This window comes from Salarias fasciatus, chromosome 13 (genome assembly GCF_902148845.1).
Source record: "Salarias fasciatus chromosome 13, fSalaFa1.1, whole genome shotgun sequence".
In the NCBI taxonomy this organism is placed as follows: Eukaryota; Metazoa; Chordata; class Actinopteri; order Blenniiformes; family Blenniidae; genus Salarias; species Salarias fasciatus.
This window is the reverse complement of record NC_043757.1, coordinates 19,536,342-19,556,604: the sequence shown is the minus strand read 5'-3', so window position 1 is coordinate 19,556,604 and position 20,263 is coordinate 19,536,342. Positions and strand designations below refer to the sequence as shown.

At 40.3% G+C, this 20,263-nt stretch overlaps 1 protein-coding gene across 1 annotated transcript in view; it reads right to left on the bottom strand.

Moving 5' to 3' along the window:
• The window catches only part of LOC115398974 (protocadherin-15-like), a 209,101-nt gene that overhangs the window by 107,103 nt on the left and 81,735 nt on the right, over positions 1-20,263 (bottom strand). The window contains exon 5 of the mRNA XM_030106055.1: positions 19,128-19,193. Coding sequence (XP_029961915.1) covers positions 19,128-19,193 — 66 coding nt within the window. The remainder of the gene's footprint in view (positions 1-19,127; positions 19,194-20,263) is intronic.

Below are 20,263 nucleotides of genomic sequence, written 5' to 3'. Positions count from 1 at the left end.
GTCACCAAACTGCTGGGAAACTGGCAAAATGTCAAAATTTACATGCAGTCTCAAAAAAAAAAAAAAAAAAAAAACAAGGGAGGAAATATACAGTTACTGTTGGAGCAAAAAAAAAAAAGGAAACACAAGCTGTCTACACCTTTTTCAATCAAAGTACAGTATTGTAAGTACAGTCATGTCTGTGGGGCATCTGCAGCACATCACTATGCAGTGAGCAGCGCTACCTGACAAGACAGGGAGGAGGGAGAGGGGAGTGATCTGCACCTGAGAAGCTTTACAAAAAAGAAAGAAAGAAAATGCCAGCATAGTGAGTGTGTGGTGGTCAAGAAGAAGAACTAAAAGGAAAGTACTTCATATCATGTCAGTGTTTAAACTGGGGGCAATTTGACAAAGAAAAATTTCATTAAAGTACAAAACTCTGCTTGAAAATGGATGAAAAGTGAGGTTTTAATTAAGTTGACTTTGTCCTTGTCATGTGAGATTTTTGTTCCCACACACTAAGTCTTCATTTCACTCAGCGAAGCTTGAACCTCCCCACGCAGACACACACACGCAAAATCTCACACACACCATCCACCAGCTGTCAACAGAGCCACTGTGCAACAACCAAAACATTGTGGAAATTACAATAGAGTATACATTCTGCAGCCACCATCAACTAAGGACAGATGCCACGTAGCTGCCAACTTAGTTGTCCAAAAGCTTTATTACCCCAAATTACTTTTCATAATGTTTAACATGAAAACCAGCTGTCATTCCAGCATTTTCTTCTTTTTCTCAGTAGGCTGGCCAATGTTACAAAAAATAAAAAAAGATAAAATACAAATTTAAGAAAAAAAAAAGTCGATGCAGCTGGTTGCCTCTCCAAACAGTGATCAAGTACTCTAAAGTATCTTCCTCTAGGAAAATGCGAAGAGCTTTATTTGTTATAGAAATTTCATTGGACTTCATTGTGGGTGAGATGTTGGTCACAAGCATGAACAAGCTCAGCTTGTGTGATGCCTTGAGCGGGATTTTGTCAGGACGCTCCGTTATCCTTCAAAATTGGTTTAATTCCAGCCTTGCAGCAAATTTGTCTCTGTGGATTGTCCAAAACACCAACTCAATTTCCTTGTTGCAAAAACACACACAAAAAAAACCTGCTGTTGCAGCAACACACTGATGTCAAACTTAGCGCTCTTTGCTGCAACATTATCTCTCTTTCTCAGTCTGAGTGCTGCATACATTTCAGGAGGGATTATCCAGGGAGAGATCGCTTAACGCTTCACATTAACCTCATGAAAACACATTTACATATATAAAAGAAAAGGCTGCACGAGTGAAATATATGCACAGACATGCACATACAAAAGAAAGTTGCTTTAACTACTAAGGTCAAACCTGTGGAGGGGCTTTGAAAAAACACAATAATTTGGCAAAAAGGGCTTGAACATGAAGACATGTCTGAGTTCTAAGCTAAACGAACAGGACACTTATTTGTATTATAGAAAACTATCGTGATTACTGATGTGATAACGTCTAAAATACTTCAGATACTCAGTGTTTTGCTATATTTAGACTCATCTTGCTGAATCTTGCTGATCGTCCACAGCACACCATCAACAAGGTTATATTACCAGATTGTTTTGTCACAAATCACAATTTCCTTCAGTCCTGCTGCACAGATCAAAGTGGCGGAGTAGCTAAGAAATGCACTAATCTTATGACTGTGTAACATGTTCAACACGTACACAGACCACAGTTTTCAGCATGACAGTTCCTTCCTTATCTTATCTTTTAATCCCGATGTTAATATAACGATGACACCAAGTGGATGTCACCTTCAGAGGGTGAGATGCATGTTATACCACCAAACACAACCTCTTTATCTTGATGAAAATTGATGAATTACAACAAGTGAGAGCAATGTGCAAGCCGCTGCTTTGCATTCTAAATAAGAGACAGACGTGATGCACTCTGGGCAGTGCGTGTTTGAACAAGGAAAGAATCAATTCCCCGTCATCAGTTCCAGATTTAAAAACAGCCCCAAACAATAAAAACGCATTAGCACATTGCACAAGTGGGTAAGCGTTGCGCAGAATATTTTCTTACTGTAATCGACCCACATATTTGCTGGAATTACTTTTTCATTTTGCCATTGAAATCACACAGGCTGATGCAGTAGATCAACAACGTAAAAAAAAAAAAAGTCCCCGCAGATAAATACCAAAACGCTACAACAGACTAGACAGTGAAAATAATTATTTCACTTAAAAGTGAAGACAAAAGAAGATCCTCATCATTAAGAACAATGTCAATACTTTAAGAGTTGTCATGAGAATATATTCAGTGGACTGTAACTGTGACAGACCAAAACATTCGAACAAAAGAACAAAGCAAACAAAGCAAACAAATTTAATTACTTACATGAGACATAAAAATCGATTTCAAAGACTAATTTCACACCCCTGACAAGAATTAGGTTGCTGACATCAATGTCAGCTGCAACAAACCCATCAAGACTAATGATTAAAGATTTTCACACCATGCGAGGCACTGAGACCACCTTTTAAGGGCACGGCAGCCGAGGGCGCAGAAGGAGAGTGGGACAGCAGGACGCCAGTGTGAATTGACCCAAAAATAACTGGGGGTAAAGGGATCGTTACATCATCCTTCCTTGTCCCTTCATACAATATTTGTGGATGCCACGGGAAAAAAAAAAGTAGCTCGAAGAATTATTTGTGTGTACTGTCTCCCAAACTTTGACCTTAAATTTCTGGTCTTAGCCTCAGCAGCTCTGTACAAAAACATTTAAAATAGAGGGGGGAAAAAGGGATTTCACTGATAATGAAGAACATTTCTCTGCTTTTACAAAGACTTTCTGTTGTAAACATGAAATGTCACATTTAAGAGCTGTAGGTAGCAAAATGTTACTCTTTTTTATTAAAACTATACCAACTTATGATACACTTCAAAATAACTACAGCAGATGAAAAAATACATTTTTTAATGGTTACATTTTTCAATGAAACAGCCCAAAACAGATTTCAGTATCATATTAAGACTAAAAAAAAAAAAAGAAAAAAAAAAACTTCACGTTTTTCTGCTATTGACACTATGTCAAAAAAAAAGTTAATTTGGAAAAAAAAGGAAGAAAAACAGAAAAAGTGCATTGTTCATATGTTGCATGAAATTACGGAGCCCCTAAAGGGACATGCAAAAAATAAAACTAAAAAAAACATTTCAGGTGCGCACCTAAAACTTTCACGTGCGCACCTGAAATGTTTTAGGTGAGCACCTGAAATGTTTCACGTGCGCACCTGAGAGTGTCCTTTATTTTGACTTGGGACTTTATTATTCATTATATTATTGCAAGTCGTCATGGTAATACAGTGTCCGAGACAGGGCCGGCTCTAGGCGAACTAGGCGGCAGCCTAGGGTGCAGTGTACGGGGGGCGTGACCGTACGCGTGGGGGCCCTGACGCTCAGTGTACCACATTAGCACCCCACCCCCCCGCTCCGAGTCAGCACTGCACCGATCCACTACAATAATTACAAATCAAATCTCAAACATGCCATAAAGCACAAGCAGCACATATTAAAAAGCAAAAGAATGAAAAATAAAATAACTCCCTTACAGAATATCTAATAAAATCCCCTCCTTAAAGGATATTTTAACTTCAATAACTCCGCTGATTCCATCCTGCCACAGAGAGGAGCGCAGTTTTAACAGTGCGCAAAGACGCACGCGCTGCTGCGGAGCGCAGCTTCAGACCCAGCGGGGGAAACGCTGCTGTTCAGCCCCGAAAAGATGTGACTTTATTTTGGCCTGTGCAGTTTCACACAATATTATATGTATTATATGTAATATAACATATTTCATTGGCCAATGGAGTTACTTTTGATGCACCGGCGCCACGAGAGGACCCCATGTGGGAACCAGCATGCAGAGGAGACAGGACCTGAAGAACCGCTAAATGTAAATAAACTCTAAAGTTTAGCAAATTATTTATTTGATCAGTGATGTGCAGCAGCCGAGAACATAACATATTAGCTAAAGGGAGATTAAATACAGACAGAGGACGTTTAGTCAAACATTTTATTAAGACTGCTATGAATTGTCTTTAATTTAAGCAGCACCGGCAGCAGGTGGCAATCGCCGCCCTTTCTGGCCTGAGTTCCGGGTCCTATTCGATCCTGTGTCCCGCTCGGTCCGGGGTCCTGTTCGGCACCGGGTCCGGTGCCGGGTGTGTGTGTCTCGCTGGGACTGTCACTGCTGTAGGGAGGAGACCGGGCCGCGGTGCTGCTGCCGTCTGGCTCTGAGACATAATTAAGCGAAACAATAAAAAATATGAGCTGTATAACGTGAGTCAGCCTTTTTATTTGTAATATCAGGGTTAAATTAAGGATCTATAATCTGTTCAGACCTCAGCCGGTGTCCGTTCCTCCAGGCGACGCTGTTCACCGCCGCTGTGATCTCCAGACAGCGTTTTTCTATTCCCTTTTCTTTCCATTCAATTATTCTTCCAAAGAGCTCATCCTGATTTACCTCCACCTCGGACCTGAGAGGATCGATTTCCAGCTCCGAAAAATTTCTTTTTTTGCCAAAATCGCTCCTTTTCCATGTTTGACCTCAGTGGGCGCAGCTTCAGATCTATGCATACAGCAGTAGCATATTAATGACGATCAAATTCATCCACAGCATTTATCAACACCCATCATTCAAACGCTGAGATCGGGGAGGTACGGAACTTTCATTATTGCCACGCAAGGCCCCCAAAAGATCATTTGATAAATGAGCCTACATGACCTTGATGACTTGCAAGCAAAGCAGCAACTTCTTTATAATGAGGTCCCAAGTCAAAATACACACACACTGTCATTCTGAGGAGAAGGAAACTTTCAGGTGCGCACCAGAAACTTTCACGTGCGCACGTGAAACATTTCAGGTGCGCACGTAAAAGTTTCTGGTGAGCACGCAAAAGTTTCAGGTGCTCACCTGAAATGTTTTTTTTATTTTATTTTTTGCACGTCCCTTTAGGGGCTCCATATAAAATAGATAAAAGATAGAGAATACAAATAAATTAAACACGGTTGAAACAAATTAGGGATCACCTGATCATCGGCCAGGACGATTATCAGCGCTGATATTTGGCATTTTGAAGCATATCGGCCTTTATCTTTTTTTTTCTTTTTTTTTTTTTAAATCAGACGGCCAATAACGGATAAATATGAAACAGGATTATTTTGGCTCAGATGAAGCTGTGTCTTTGTAGAAATTCGCAACTCTGCCTCCCGCACTGTCCCGCCCACAGCATCATCTGATTGCTTATGCTCAGACCTGGCAGGGGTAACAGCAAATCAGCAGTGAAAGCTGCACACAGTGCCTGCAGAGCCATGCAGATAGATATATGTGCCTGCAGATAGATACATGTGCATAGAGAGGAGAATAGAGATTAGGGCTGGACGATTATGGCAAAAATAATAATCACAATTATGTTGATAGATATTGAAATCACGATTAATAACCACGATTATTCATAATTCCAAAACTTGAGTAGTTATTAATCTACAACTTGAAAGAACAATCAAAAACAAAATTATACAAATTATTAATATATTAAATAATATCAATAAAACAAATAAAAAATACCCAATCTGCATGCATTTCTATAAAACTTGCAAAAATAGCAATATGCAAAATACACTAATAACTCAGTCAAAAACACAACCTGAAAATATTCTTTGAACTCTCTCAAAAACTTTTTTAAATAACAAAAGAGGGGTTGGCTGCATAGTTAAACACTCCCTGTCGTTAACTTCCTACAGGTTTTTGGCAAGGAAGACGAGTCTGTTCACATGGGCTGTGTTCGAAACCGCATACTGTCTACTACATCCTTACATACTCATACTATCCATCCTGCATCCTGCTTACTCAGTCCATCAAACAGTATGCGAAGCGTTTACACTACAGCATACTACATAATAACCCACAATGCATTGCACTTCTTCCATGAGCAGAAATCGATCTGCTAAAGCTGATTTCACTTTAGCTTTAAACTCGTCAAATGTATAACTTCATCGAGATTTTTTTTAAAATTAGTCGACAAAGTGGTGGTTTAGAGCCCGAGTGTGTCGTTTATTTGTCCGAATACCAGCCGTTTATGATTTTGTTCGGACGAATTCGGCGAAATTCAAGCCAGCCGCAGTGAGCAACGCACTTCCGGTTATTTTCACCAAAATAAACCACCCCTTTCCCTTTCTCATGCAAAAAACCTCAGTGATAAATCTGTGCTTTTACTTTGAAAACAAGAAGGCAATCTTTCAGCAATATATCTCGCTTAACGTCGCCGTTTGGACCGGTGTCCCGTTAACGGAGCACTTATTATGCCAATTATGATGCCTTACCGACGGAGAGTATTTTCGGCTCTTCAACAAAGATCGGCTTGCCATCTTCGGTACATCATGGTCGCTTTCAGCATGGACTTGTTCTCAGATGTAAGGGTTTTTTTTGTTTTTACTATTTTTAATCATTGTCAATCCAATCAGAAATCTTGTAACATAACATACCTACGAGCACAAACAATGGAGGGAAGATTAAATCTATAACCATACTCAGCTTGCTAAATGTACATCATGAAGAAACGGTCATTGTGAACTGAATAAAGTTTATTCAAATGTCCGTCGCGTTGCATCTTGGGCAATTTCAGTATGAGTAGTGAACACACGATGTATACTCAACATTTCTGGCGAATGCAGTATGCATCCGGGAACTTCTCGCATACTCAAAATCGCATACTGCCAGTGTAAACACACTGCATACTCAATAAGTTAGTATGAGTAGTACGTAAGTATGCGGTTTCGAACACAGCCTTGGTCTGGCTTCAGCGACTAACGAAGGCAGGTGACAACATTTCCACCTGCGCTGAAAACCCGCTCTGATGCAGCACTTGTGGCAGGGATGCTGGATGTCCGACGAGTTGAAGCCAAAATGCTTCCAGATGACTGAAGTAGTCCTACCTTTCTTGTCAACTAAAGGCTCCTTTTCTGCCATGTTTGTAAACCACTTCCTTCACGTGTTGCTGATAGAGCCCTTGCTGCGGCTACGTGCACAAGGTGCATTCATGGTACTTTGGCAGCATAGGAAATTACATACACGCCACGCCGTGCGGCTAATTAATCGTTTTTCTCCGATTATAACGTTTTTATGATCGTGAGTAACCAAAATCGAAATCAAGATTAAAATTCAATTAATCGTCCAGCCTTAATAGAGATGACTATTTGTCAATGAAACAAGCTCTGGAGAGAAGAGACATTGGAAGATTAATCATGTAAAGGCTGAATTTTGCTTTGGACGTGACGCCACAGTATCACAACATGCATTATGAAAGAAAAAAAAAGGTCCTGCTAGCTTAATGCTAACATATATGGGAAAACCTATAGACATGCTAACAGTTAGCACAATAGTCAGGAAACTTTGTGGAACAAATTCATAAACATTTCACTTAGTAAATACAAAACACAAACGCCAGTTGACCTGAGACAGTGAGTGAGGGTATAAACCAAAATAAGCTCAGAGGGGTTGGGTGGGGCACGACTTTTGACAGATTCAACAGAAATTAAAAGGAAACACCAGTTATCATGATCGATACAACAACAAGCCATAAAGAAATCATACAGACTTATCTGTTAAATGAGTCATACTGTTCTTCAATCACTTTAAATAGCATGATGTAAACAGCAAATGATTATGCTTTGAAAAAAAAACCTACTTGCTGGAGGCTTGAGAGAAAACAAAGGGATAAACAAGCAGGAATTAATTGATGATAATGAAAAGTACATTACGCACTGTTTGTGAGGAAAAGTCATTAAAACTAGCAAGTTACGTTGTCTTGAGCTTCTCGAAAAACCGTCGCACTTTCACCACATAATGAATTTCAAGGATTTCATGAATATTGGAATAAGCTATAATGCAGACAGTATGAGTCCAAAGGACAGGTCGGTGACGTCAAGGCAGAATACACATCATTCAGGTGGCAAATGTCCAAGGTTACATACAATGACTTACAATGCCTGGCATTGGTGTTCCATACCTCCATCAGCTTCCCCATAGCCCTTATAATCAGTCAAAACCTTTTTACAATAAACAAGTTGCCAGGACAAAGAAGGCATTCATTACCCTGAGAAATATCAAGTGGTATGTGAGATCCAGCTCTTTTTGAAATAGAATGGACAGTCTTATCCATGCTGGGAGATCAAGCACAAATTGAGATTTCTTTAGAATGCATTGAAGCTCCAACAATGACATGAAGATCACAGCTTTCTAAGTAAATATCCTCATTATATAATTGGATGTGTGCAGGTAGAAAATATATACATGGAGGTAAACGAATCAAACCAGAATGACTTTGTCTTGTTAGCCGAGCGCCGCAACCACTGGGCTGTCAGCGTGTCCAGCTAAATGACACATCTATCACCGTTAAAAGGATGCTTTGATTATTATGTGGCAGAGAGGGTCGATGTGATGATGCACGCCGACATCAACAGTAAATTAGGACGCGATGTTTGAGAGCGTCCTTCTGTTACTATGGACATGCACTGAGTCACACACCAGTGATGCATCGCAGGAGAGGGCATGGTTAGTATCCCTGCATCTGAAATGAGGTCTCGCCAAGGCTCCAATTTAAAAAAAAAAAAAAAAAAAAAGCTTTTTATCTGAGATACTATTCTAATTTAGAGCCCAGAGCAGCTCAGTTTTTAATGAACGGGGCACTGACTTTGTGCATTCCTTGAATGTTAGCTTGAAAGATGTGTCGGGGATTGGAAGTGCCATCACTTTTAAACATATTACTGTGTAACTGTACACTGGTGTGACATGAGGGATGGGGCGAAGTCTCCTCTCCTGTTTCAAAGTGTTGGGAGCAAAAGATGAATATATACTAGTGCAGAAAAAACTGATGCAAGACAGAGGAATTGTTAACTCCTTTTTTAATGCCAAATTAAATTTGCAGTAACTTATGCAGTATGTCTTGATCTTATAGCATGTCGCCTCTATCTTTTTGGGATTTTTAGTTTGACAAAATATCACTATCAAAGATGAATTATATGAATAATTCTGATGGATGTGCCAAAGGAAAATATTGTAGGATTTACATATTCAAATAATTTCATTTGCTCCTCAACCACAGGGTGAGTGAGCGTGTCACAGTTTCAGCAAACCTTCTGTTAGTTTAACAGTTACAAGCCTTGTACTGGAGGAGACCAATTAAAAAAGTGCTTTCATCCACAAGTAAGACATTTATTGTTGGCTTTTCTCATGAATGTCAGCCCACAGACATTGTGTTGCTAAGAAATCGGGATTACTTAATTAGGGTAAGGCAGTAAGAGAAAACTGGTAAACACTTATTTATTTATTTTTTTTTTTAAACCTTGGAAGACTTGTCTTTGAGCGAGATAGTCGCAGTCGCATTTGCTATAAACCACATTAGTCCCTTTTCAAATCTTGTAAACATGATCCAGATGACCTGCTGAAGTTTCGAATGAGTCTCAAAAGTTGATGCAAACAACAGAATGGTGAGATTGGTTCACCATGACAGAAAGGCAACAGGACTCCAGATAGCTGCCTGCTGCAATCAAAGGCTGCAGAAGCTCCTGAGTCAGCACTCAACTCATCCAAGTTTAAATCAGACGGGCTACGGCAGCAGAAGACAGTACTTCTCCCAGATAAGTACAGGGTATGAAAGTGAAAATTTGCTCTCAATCATTAAAATTAGGCATGGAAAGATTGGAAAATGGTAGCTGTGCATGGCTGAGTGCAATCAGGGTTTCACACAATCAGCATAGATGATAGCATGGATCCATCATGACAGGAATTACTGATTCAGGCTGCTGGTGGTGGTGATGAGGTGGGGGATAGTTGATGACCATTACCAAAGTGTACCATTGTCTGAATAGGCGCCTCTTTCAGGAGAATGTGGCAGGTAAGAAAGATCCAGCCATCTTTACCTGGATTCTTGAGCATGCACTCAAATGGTGACCAATCCTCCAACCCCACTCCAACGGTGTGATACCATCATACCGACATGTACCATCTCGACAAAGGGTTGCACGCAACATGCTGGATATATGCCACACCGACATAAAGGCAGCTTTAAAAGCAAAAATAGGCAGGTCTCACATCAATATTGCTACTACAGTGCAAATGAACGCTAATGTGCTACCTTGACAACAGCTTAGTTTCTTGGTTGCATGTAATTACAATCATTAACTACAAAAGAAAAGACCCAATCAGTAATCATTGTCATCCCTATATCTACCAGGCAACAGTTCTCTGTCATTTGTAACTAACCAAGAGGACTGCAGGAAGATCAAAAAAGGCCATTCTAATTGCCTGAGTCTACATTTGACTTTATTACAGGGGGGGAAATTGTTAGGGGGAAAAAACAACTCAAAACAACTATAATTTAAAGAACAGAATTTGGGGAGAAATAAAAGTGATTCATTTTGTTTGAGAGATTGAAGAAAGATTTGAGAAATACACGATGCCAAGAAGACAGCCTGTTACTGAAATCTGCATCTACTATACAGTTTTGGTAATTAAAAAATGGCAATCAAGCCATTTTATTACATGTAGAACGAAAGATCTTTTCAAGAAGTTCTGCAAAAATAATTTTATATATGTGTATATTTTAAAGTATAACTTAAAAATCTACAGCCAAGCTGGAGTCTGTGTGGGGTTTCCCTGAGGCACTGCTGTGCTTTGAGCTAAATTTAAATTCATCACTGCGATTTCACCTGATACTGTAAGTAAAGCATTAATACTTGAGAAGAAATGAATGCAGGTGTATCCTGGATTTCATATCTAATTGAATCAATCACTCATAGATCACACCAGTATTTTTTGGGGGGCTGAGGGTCAGAACGTCATAACATGTCAATCAAAGACAATATGTGCAAATTACAGTTATAATTATGACTATTTGGCTCAATAAAAGCAAGTCTGCGGTGGTCATGCTCAATAAAGCAGCATGTCTCCAGCTGAAGGCAACATAATGTACCAGGCTCCACCATTTGTTTAGCAGGAAATAAGCTCTGTGCATGAAGCTCAAATGACCAATCATTTTAATGTCTGTACAGCTTCATGCGAGGATTAAACTAATCCATCATCTCATTATCATGTTTTGGAAATTAATTGATGAATGGTCTTCTTGGTATTAACGGTGGAATGCAAATTACCAGATAACAAGCATAAACAAATCCAACACGCAGGCTCTCGTACCTCTTCAATAGGATCCCACTAAGTTTGAACAGAAGAATAGACAAACACCATGAGCTTGAAACGACTCCAAATCCTCAACAAGGTTTTGATGAATCTTAATCTCATTGCAGCGTTAACAGTTATGAGGCAGAAAACACCGCCATCATTAAAACTGCCCCCAAGCATTATTACAGTGACCACAAACCGGGCTTCACTGATTCAGGAGGGGAGCTTGAGGACTATTCCACTAATGATACCGTCTACACAATGTTGTCGCTGCAGCTCCCACTGTCAAGTCAGATTCAATATAAAATGTGGACATTCAGCTAAAAAAAGAGGGAGGGAACAATGTTTTATGTATTGGTTGAACAAGTTTTATTGCAGTGCTGCTCATGCAGAGGCCAACTTTTACTGATTCTGGTTTCCCAGCTCATCTATTCCTCAGGACAGTATAGGAAACTTGAAACTATTATTCTGCTCTATAATCTCATCATGTACACAGGAGAGAGGCTGCAGTGGAAGAACACTGGGCTTCTCTCAAAGAAATGCGAAGAAAAAAATAGCTCATATCCAACAATGGCACCATCAATCGAGGGTGACAGTCCATATCTGTAGAAAAGCATTTGAATAATGGTGAGGTGTGTGAGCCCTCACCAGGATCAGCACTTACAAAGACATCTGTCTCCAACGTCTTGAAAACTAAATTTGGTAAAAGTAGACAGAGCTGTTCAGCATTGATCTATTATTGTGTACCTGTTATTTTTCTTTTTTTTCTAAATGGTCACAGAGTAAAACACAAAAACGCATTAGGTCAGATATACAGCTGAGAGATTATTTGCATCTGAGAAGGTATGGATTTATTAATTGACATTTTTGAGCCTGAGAGAATTCAAGTGTGTTCACAGAGCAATGACAAAGTGTAGCGTCACACATGAAAGACCTGTTTCCGTGGCAGAATGAGGATAAGCACAAAGCGATTTACAATAGAAACAAAAGTGATTATGCTAATTGTTTGCTGTCACAATGCACTGTAATTATTGCCTTTATTAGCACATCAAACATAACTATGTTCTCCACTCTTAAAGAAAAACAATGGCATTAACACAAATAGTGTAATTAGAGACAAGAAGACGGGGAGGTACAGCTGTTGCAGGCCACTCCATCTGAAACACAAAGACCCTCAGAGTGTGGGAAAGCAGAGAGACCTGGCCATACACCACCTCCGATTAAAAAAGAATGGCTTCTTATGAGCATATAGAAGAAAAAAGTGTGAAATCTGTGTGAATGCAGTCTGAATGCATCGCATGCAGTGTGTAATTGAGCCTCAGTGGACGTCCCGCCCTCCTGTTTTACTTTCTAATCTACAAGGAACAGGTGTTGTGCTGTAATCCCTGCCTTTCAGCTCCACGCTAATTATATATTGATGACCTAGCAATCATCCCAACTGGACACGATCATAGAAATGACTAGAGACTGTTGTTTGTGTGTGTGCGTGTGTGTGTGTGTGTGTGTGTGTGTGTGTGTGTGTGTGTGTGTGTGTGTGTGTGGCCTTGTTCTGTCCTTGTGGGGACACCAACCTCTCTGCACACTCAACACACCGCTAGATGAAGCTTTGAAGCTTTGAGGTGGTGCACGGAGGGGGTGTTCTGTAGGTTTGGTCCAGGCAAACAGTTGTAGTAGACTTCTGCAGGATACAAAAAAAAAACAAGGACGAGGCAAAGCCCCCATATGGCAAAGAAACGATGTGTGTGTCTTTGTGGAAGGTACAATGGGGAATGAAGAGCGTAGAAATCCTAATTAGACATCTGTACAAAATTACAGAACGAAAACCATGAAATTCACGAACCAGTGAAATGGTCCCCAGTCAAGTATTGTATATATAAACACACACACACGCACACACACGCTCTTTTTTTCACAATGCTCGACTGCATCTGCACACAAGACAGCAGTGCTCATTTTTGTGTGAGTAACAGATTCACAGCGCCACAAAATTAAATTGGCCACTTGGGTAACTCCACCCCTATTTGTCCAGATGTTACAACTCCTGTTAAATTGCCAATATTAAACATGAGAGGAATGTCCAAAGTACTGATCAGCAAAATCAAGAGCCGAGCCTTGTGAGAGTCTCCCAACATATTTTCAATATGGCTTCAAATACGGTATGTGAGCTGTCTGAAAACCAACATTCTCAGCCTTCTAACCTGACAAAAAAATAATTTTACTGTAACTGAATTTGTTGGAAGTTTCCACACAAAATACATACATCACAGACTGCAAGTTGTGACCCACTGGATCAGGGTATCTGCGAATGTTGTGATTAATAAAATGCAGGGCTAAATCTACAACAGCAAGAGAGGCAATAGCTCACAATTTCAACCAGGAGTGGAACTTCAAATGATCTATTCAGCAAAAAAAAGTAAAACAGTAATGATTGTGCTTCCACCAGAAGCTCCACTGTGTATTTCCAGGGCTCTCTGGGAGGGGTGCTCTGCTCATTGGATAGTGTATTTTCAATGGAAGCTCGACAGAAACTCCTCAAACAAAAAGGCGGATTTAAAAGTAATTTTTCATCAGTGTCCCAAAAGTGTTACAGTCAAAGCACAACATCAATATACTAAAGTGCAGACATTCATTTGTCAGAAGGATTAATGGCAAACACTTCACTATAAACAAATTAGTCTCCTCAAGTTTCATACTCAACTTTATGTGTCTGCAGCTCAAAGTGAACCTGAAGAATCTGTATATCCTGATTAAATTAACTCAATGAAATATTTACAAGTGAGCCATACCAGCGTGAATGGGAACTGCATTGGTTATCAAGCCTGTGTCGCTGGTTTTAAATTTGTTTTTACAACTCTCTCTGCCACGTGATGAAAAGGCTGCATCTTCTCAATTAATATCCTTACAACGGTAATTACATTCCCTCTGTATCTCCAAGGCAGCTGCAGTGTGTGTAGGTATTTATAACTCTTCAGTCGTGGCAAACACTAGAATCCTTTCCCTCATTCGTCTCCTAATCCAAGGATCGATATTTGTCACTTCACTTGGTAAAAGGGGTACAAATTATACCCTTGCAGTTTGTGCCGGGCAACACTGAAAGCACCATAGATCAATTTGCTCTCCTGCTGGCAACAACTATTGTTTGAGTTCAGCTGCATTCAGGACTATACATGTCGGAGGATTCGTTCTGGTAGAACACAGCACTCCGGGTTTAGTGGGGGTCTAACTGGACCTTCAGCGCACTGCTGGGTTAACCTTGGATGAAAAGGTACATCCCAGCATGAGCCAATTAACAAAATGGAAAACAGAGAGTTCGCTTTAGCTTTGATGAAAGAAACTGGCTATACATTGGGAGTGAACATTTAATCTCAAAATGGTGGAAGCACCCGGCATGATGTCGTCTACTTATGGATAGAAACACAAAGAACAGCTGCAAAGCAAAGTGAACAAGCCAGTTGTTAATGTGGAAGAGTGAAGCTAAAGAGAGCATGATTGAACTAATGACGAGCTTGGAGGGGAGAGACGGTTTGAGGGATTGAGTTAACTTTAAGGAGGCCCGCTAATGAGTCCTCGGTGAGTAAGGAAAACACTCACATGGGGTTGCTCATCTCATTAATTGTTTAAAACCAACACATTTACCACTTTGTGGCGATGCCGTCAAGCCTTTCGAATGCAAGCGAACCAACAGACGCAGGACTTTGTGTTTTGCTCGGGGGAAATTCCTCCACTGCTCTATAAGCGTTTATCCCACATCAGATGAGAGCCCATTAAACGCTACTATAGATTTTCTTTCCTCGCCATTATTTTATTTTGCCAATCTTTGAATGCCATGTCAAGACTGCCTCGCAGACAGTGCTGTCATCTTTAAAAACAGAAGCAGGATCTGAAAACAACACACCTACCTATTACACTCTTGAAAGCGAAGAGCTGACACCAGACCGGGGACGAAAGACAGCCGGAACAATGCGGAAGTTTTAAATGGGATGTTTTGTGTCTTCATGTAGGATCTGGTGAAGTTGTCACTGTATTTTCTGTCTGATTAGCTTTTGCGTGGTTGACTTCAGTGGAGGTTTAGCGATGACTGTGAGGAGGCTGAGGCAGGGAAAATGCATTGTTACCTCCCTAACTAGAGCGCTTTCTTTCAGAGGAATGATTGGCGTGGGTAGCTGAAACAACGAAGGGCATGAAGCGATAGAGGAGTAAGAATGGCTTTGTGTTAGATGTTGGACAAATTTTTTGATACTGAGACTAATATAAAATCACAGCATGAATAAAGAATCCATTTATTCAATCACAGAGTATTTTTAAATGAATATTTTCATGATTAAAACAAAGGCCAAGGTGACATGGTGTTTTTAATTTGGAATTAGTTTATTCTGAATTAAGAAACTTTAGAATGGGAATAGATCAGAATCAAATTAAGTTCAATTCAGGATAAAAATTTCAGGTATTGAATTTATTCGGAATTAAAGAGGAACAACAGTCCCATGTAAACCCACCTAACCAACAAAGACCCACCTAATGAACAAAGATTCTAAACAAATAACTTTTCTTTTTTGACAATTATACACTATTGTCCTCTGTATGTAACCCATCCTGAAAGAGAGCAGGGGGCAGCAGCACTGCAGCATCTGGGGGAACATTTGGGGGTTTAGGGGCCTTTATCCAAAGTTTTGCTTACTTTACTCAATGTTGACTTTAATTAAAATTGTATCCAGATTATAAATACCTTTAACTAGAAAAATGGCACAGTAGGTGACTCAAACTATGCCACGAAATATAACATGTCTGGGCATATTGCTAAAGTTAATAAGAGGTGTTTCTTATTAAAAAACTGTGGCATGGTTTCAAGACTGGAGGAGCGATTTCTTAACAACTACATTGTGGAGCCTGTAAGTTGAAGTGAGTCATTTTAACGGTCTGAAAAAGCGAATGATTTCAATACACCAGCAAAAAGTGACACTCGATGAATAAGTACAGCCAGTAAAATCAAAAAAGAGATTGATAATGTCACGTCTTCCGCATTTTTTAAGAGTTACCGTTTTAAAAGCTGCAGAGAAATGCAAATCTCCCAATTTCTTTAAACCCAATGTAAATCCATTCAATTGAAATGGCTTTTTTTTTCTTAGTATTCAGCGCAAACAGGGTATAATGTTTAAGGTCAAGCATACAAATTCAGGACTTACATGATTACTTGCATCATTTGCCTATGGAGGATTTGTACTTTGATTGCCTCATCCAAGTGGGTGTCAGGCTTCATCTAAACGCCATGATGTATCAGCATTTAGAGCGAAGCTACCTTGGCAGCACGCTGCATATAAGAACACTAAATTGACTCCCCTTCAATAAAGCACTTCAGTAAGACTCGCTTCTGATTTCCTATAAGCTGTTGCTCAATGTGTAGAGGGCTGAGAGGATCCTCGCACGCTCCAGGCAACAGCAGATACAAATCATGAATTTGCAGAGACAAGATAAAAGCTGGGAGACAGCATTCTCATTTATGGACACACTGATTTCCCTCTGCAGTTGTAGGAAGCTTTCCGTCAATGGAAAATGACACTCTCTCCCTGTGTCTCTCTCACTCCACTTACACAGCTGGCTCCAGATAGAAATCTGATCTGATTAAATGCTTTCGGATTTAGCTCATACATAGGACTGAATAAGCAAAGCAGCCTATAGAAAAGGAGCTTCCTCTTCTCACACAGATCTACTCCTCAAGTGTGTGAGTCTTCATGTGTTGTGTCTGGCACCTGTCAGTGGGTCTGTAGCAGCAGCAGCTTAGATAAATTAAACATGTTACGCTTCATTTGAGCAACTGGGTTGCTAGCCCCATGTGACTTGCTTTTTTTCCCCCCCCTCCTCATGTGAAAACGACCAAGAAAAAAGGCAAAATCGAAATCAAATAGGGCAGGAAATAGGCTGTTTTAACCATGTCCACGCCAGCGTCTATTGTCTTTAAACTGAGTGTAATATAGCTTTATCCAGATAGACAATGAATGTACAGCATATTCTAAAGACGAGCGCTTTGACAAATGTGAATGTTATCAAGTTTCTGGGAAACACACCTCTCCCTCAGGCTCTTGAGTTTCAGATTAAATTTGTTCTTCTGGGAAGCCGAGGGAATGGAAATTATATATTTATTTGTCTATCTTCTCTGACCCTGACCAAACAGAACCAGACGGGTGATTATGTTGTTTGGTCTCCCATTCATAGACATGAAGGAATATAATGGCAAATGCTTGAAAAAAGATGGGATCTTATTATGTGCCATTTGTATGGTTTCTGTGTGACAGAAGAGAAGAGATGAAACACATTTAGAAGGATAATTGCTTTGGTCAATAACAGCGGGTTGCCTGTTTTACATTTCATTATGTGGAGGATGGGCTCCGGCCCGTTTCATCGCGGGGAGATAAATAAAAGGACGGCGAAGCCAGAAGAGACCCATATCCCAGGTAAATGAGAGCTTTATGAGGAAGATTAGTGCAAATCCCTCACACACAGAGCATCGGCACATGTGGGGCGAGAGCGGCTTTCAGATACAGGCTTGGCTACCTCCATCTCGCAAATTCCCCCAGCGATCGATCAAAGCCCCAAATCACAGCTGCACACACCGAGAGGAAGGAGTAGGTGAAACCGTATGACGGTCTGAATTGTTGGCTATTGCTATGACGAACGAGCGGGCCGATCAGCCACAGAGCCACCCATTCATACTCCCGGGATACAAATATGAACATAAGGCGCATGCAAATGTGCACACACAACTCATTTCCCGAAGACACACTGCCACCCACATAAGCAGTACCCAGGGTGTGTACAGTATGGCAGGGAGAAGGGCAGCATCTGTAAAATGCCACTCGGATAGTATAAACAAGCTCTGGATGCCATCTGTAGTAGGAGCTGGCTATTAAACCCTGTTAACCTGTAGTTCTAATATATGTAGGGAGAAGTGACGGAGACAAACACACACACCTGCTCACTTTAGAAAAAAGCATTTCTCATGCCCTCAATTAACATATAGCTTCTCTTCATGCAGCCCTTCTTTTCCAACACTCAAATGCACCTGCATGTACTCTTCAAAAAAAAAAAAAAAAAAAAAAACATTGAGAAACTCATAGTAAAGAGCCTTAAAGGTAAGGGAATAAAAGAGCGAAAGTAGAGGCAGATGAAAAGTGGGTGCAGGTGATGAAGAGGCCAGAGAAAGAATAAAGAAAGAGGAAGAAAAAGAGGTGAGAAAAAAAAAAAAAAACCCTTCACCTGACCCACTCAAGTGGGTCTACGCTCTCCGCTTCAGTGATTCCTGCACTGCTGCAGCACAAGTATAACCACAGTAAATACAACCTGCACAGGGAGCAGACAACTCATTAATGGAGCCTCACATCACATCCGTATGCCAAACGCCATCTGCATTCCCCCCCAAACATGCGAGCACATTCACATATCTGCTTTACCCTGAGAGGACGGACACACACACACACACACACACCATACAATGTGATTGAAAAAGCAGAAATCCTGTTACCAGCTGAGCCAAACTGTGTAGTGATCATTAATATATAAAACACTACAAAAGCAGCACATATGAAAGCAAGTTCAACAGTTAAATCCAGGGAAGAATTAGCCAAACAGGAGAACAACATGAGGCAGGAGTAACAGAGGCACATAGGTGACTAACAAAATAGGAGGAAACTTTTATAGAAACCTTGTTGCTTCAACACAAGCAGAACTATGTTTTGCCATCAAGAAATAAGCAGCAGCCATTTATTTAAAGAGGCTTTAAGTATGGCAATTTTTGAGAGTGCTTTGGACTTTGCAACCCCATTCCAAGAGCACCCCAGGATGTTTTCACTCAGACATTATTCTGTGCCTGGGCACCGGGTACGGTACATACCGTTGGGACTTTCCTCATCAATGGTCACAATAGTTGCAGGGGGGCCCGGCCGAGACAGCTTACACTCTGCATGGAAAAGAAGAAGCAAATTATTTTAACAGAAGCTCTCTTGTGGATTGGTGAATAATCAATGGGTATTGTATGTCTTCAAAATTGCATATAATTGCAGAGCAGTAACACAATCGCCTGCCCTACTATAAAAGATAAAAGGTTTCTGCTATTGTTAGAGCATAAATGCTACTAAATGTCATTCCAGAAATGCTAATATTGCAATACAAACAATGGTCACAAAAACAATTTAATTGATAAATAAATCGGAATGGACCATCATCCCTTGAGGGAAGATATCCCAGTACAAAAAAAACAAAAAAACAAATTACAGTACAATTTCAATGAGATATGGATGCAGTATAGCCCAAAAACCTCAGTGTTCTTCCAACAGATTGTCATGATTGTGTGCAAAAAAAAAGGATGTCTTGTCAGTGCAGAGTTTAAACTCTATATCCGGGTGTCTATTAGCTCTCAGACGTTCGCATAATACCAACAGAATAATCCCATGAGAGCACTTAGCTCAGCACATGGCATTGTTGTGGAAGTGGTGAAAGCTCTGTCACATAATCCAAGTCATTAAAACGTCCAATATGCAGTTTGTTTACCGTATTTTGACTGGCTGGTGAAAATGCCCGTGGAAACACAGCAAATAAGCTTTAAACTGAGAATGCTTTTTAATGTCACTGGCGCAAGCACATCATAAAATTAAAACAGTTTTTACTCTCAGACTTTCTGTGGTAATATATAAATACTTTTTAAATGAAATCATCCTGAAAAAATATTGTTCCAATATCAGATGAAGGGCTTCCATGTTGAAGACTGTCCTATTATACAAAACATAAAACCTTCATAAAACTGTTTATGTGGGTTAAATGACCTGAGAAGATGACTCTAAAAATGTTGTTTCGGTGTTCATTGCCTGAGATAAGCTGTCAAAGCGCCGCGTCACTGTACAGCAGGTGGCATAAACGACTGCCAGAGTGGAAACATCAGCAGAAAATGGACTGTACGTTAGTGACACCAGACAAACAGGGTGGCGGAAGCATGTGGCAACATCATAAGCGGAGCGCTGGCGAGAGCGGCTT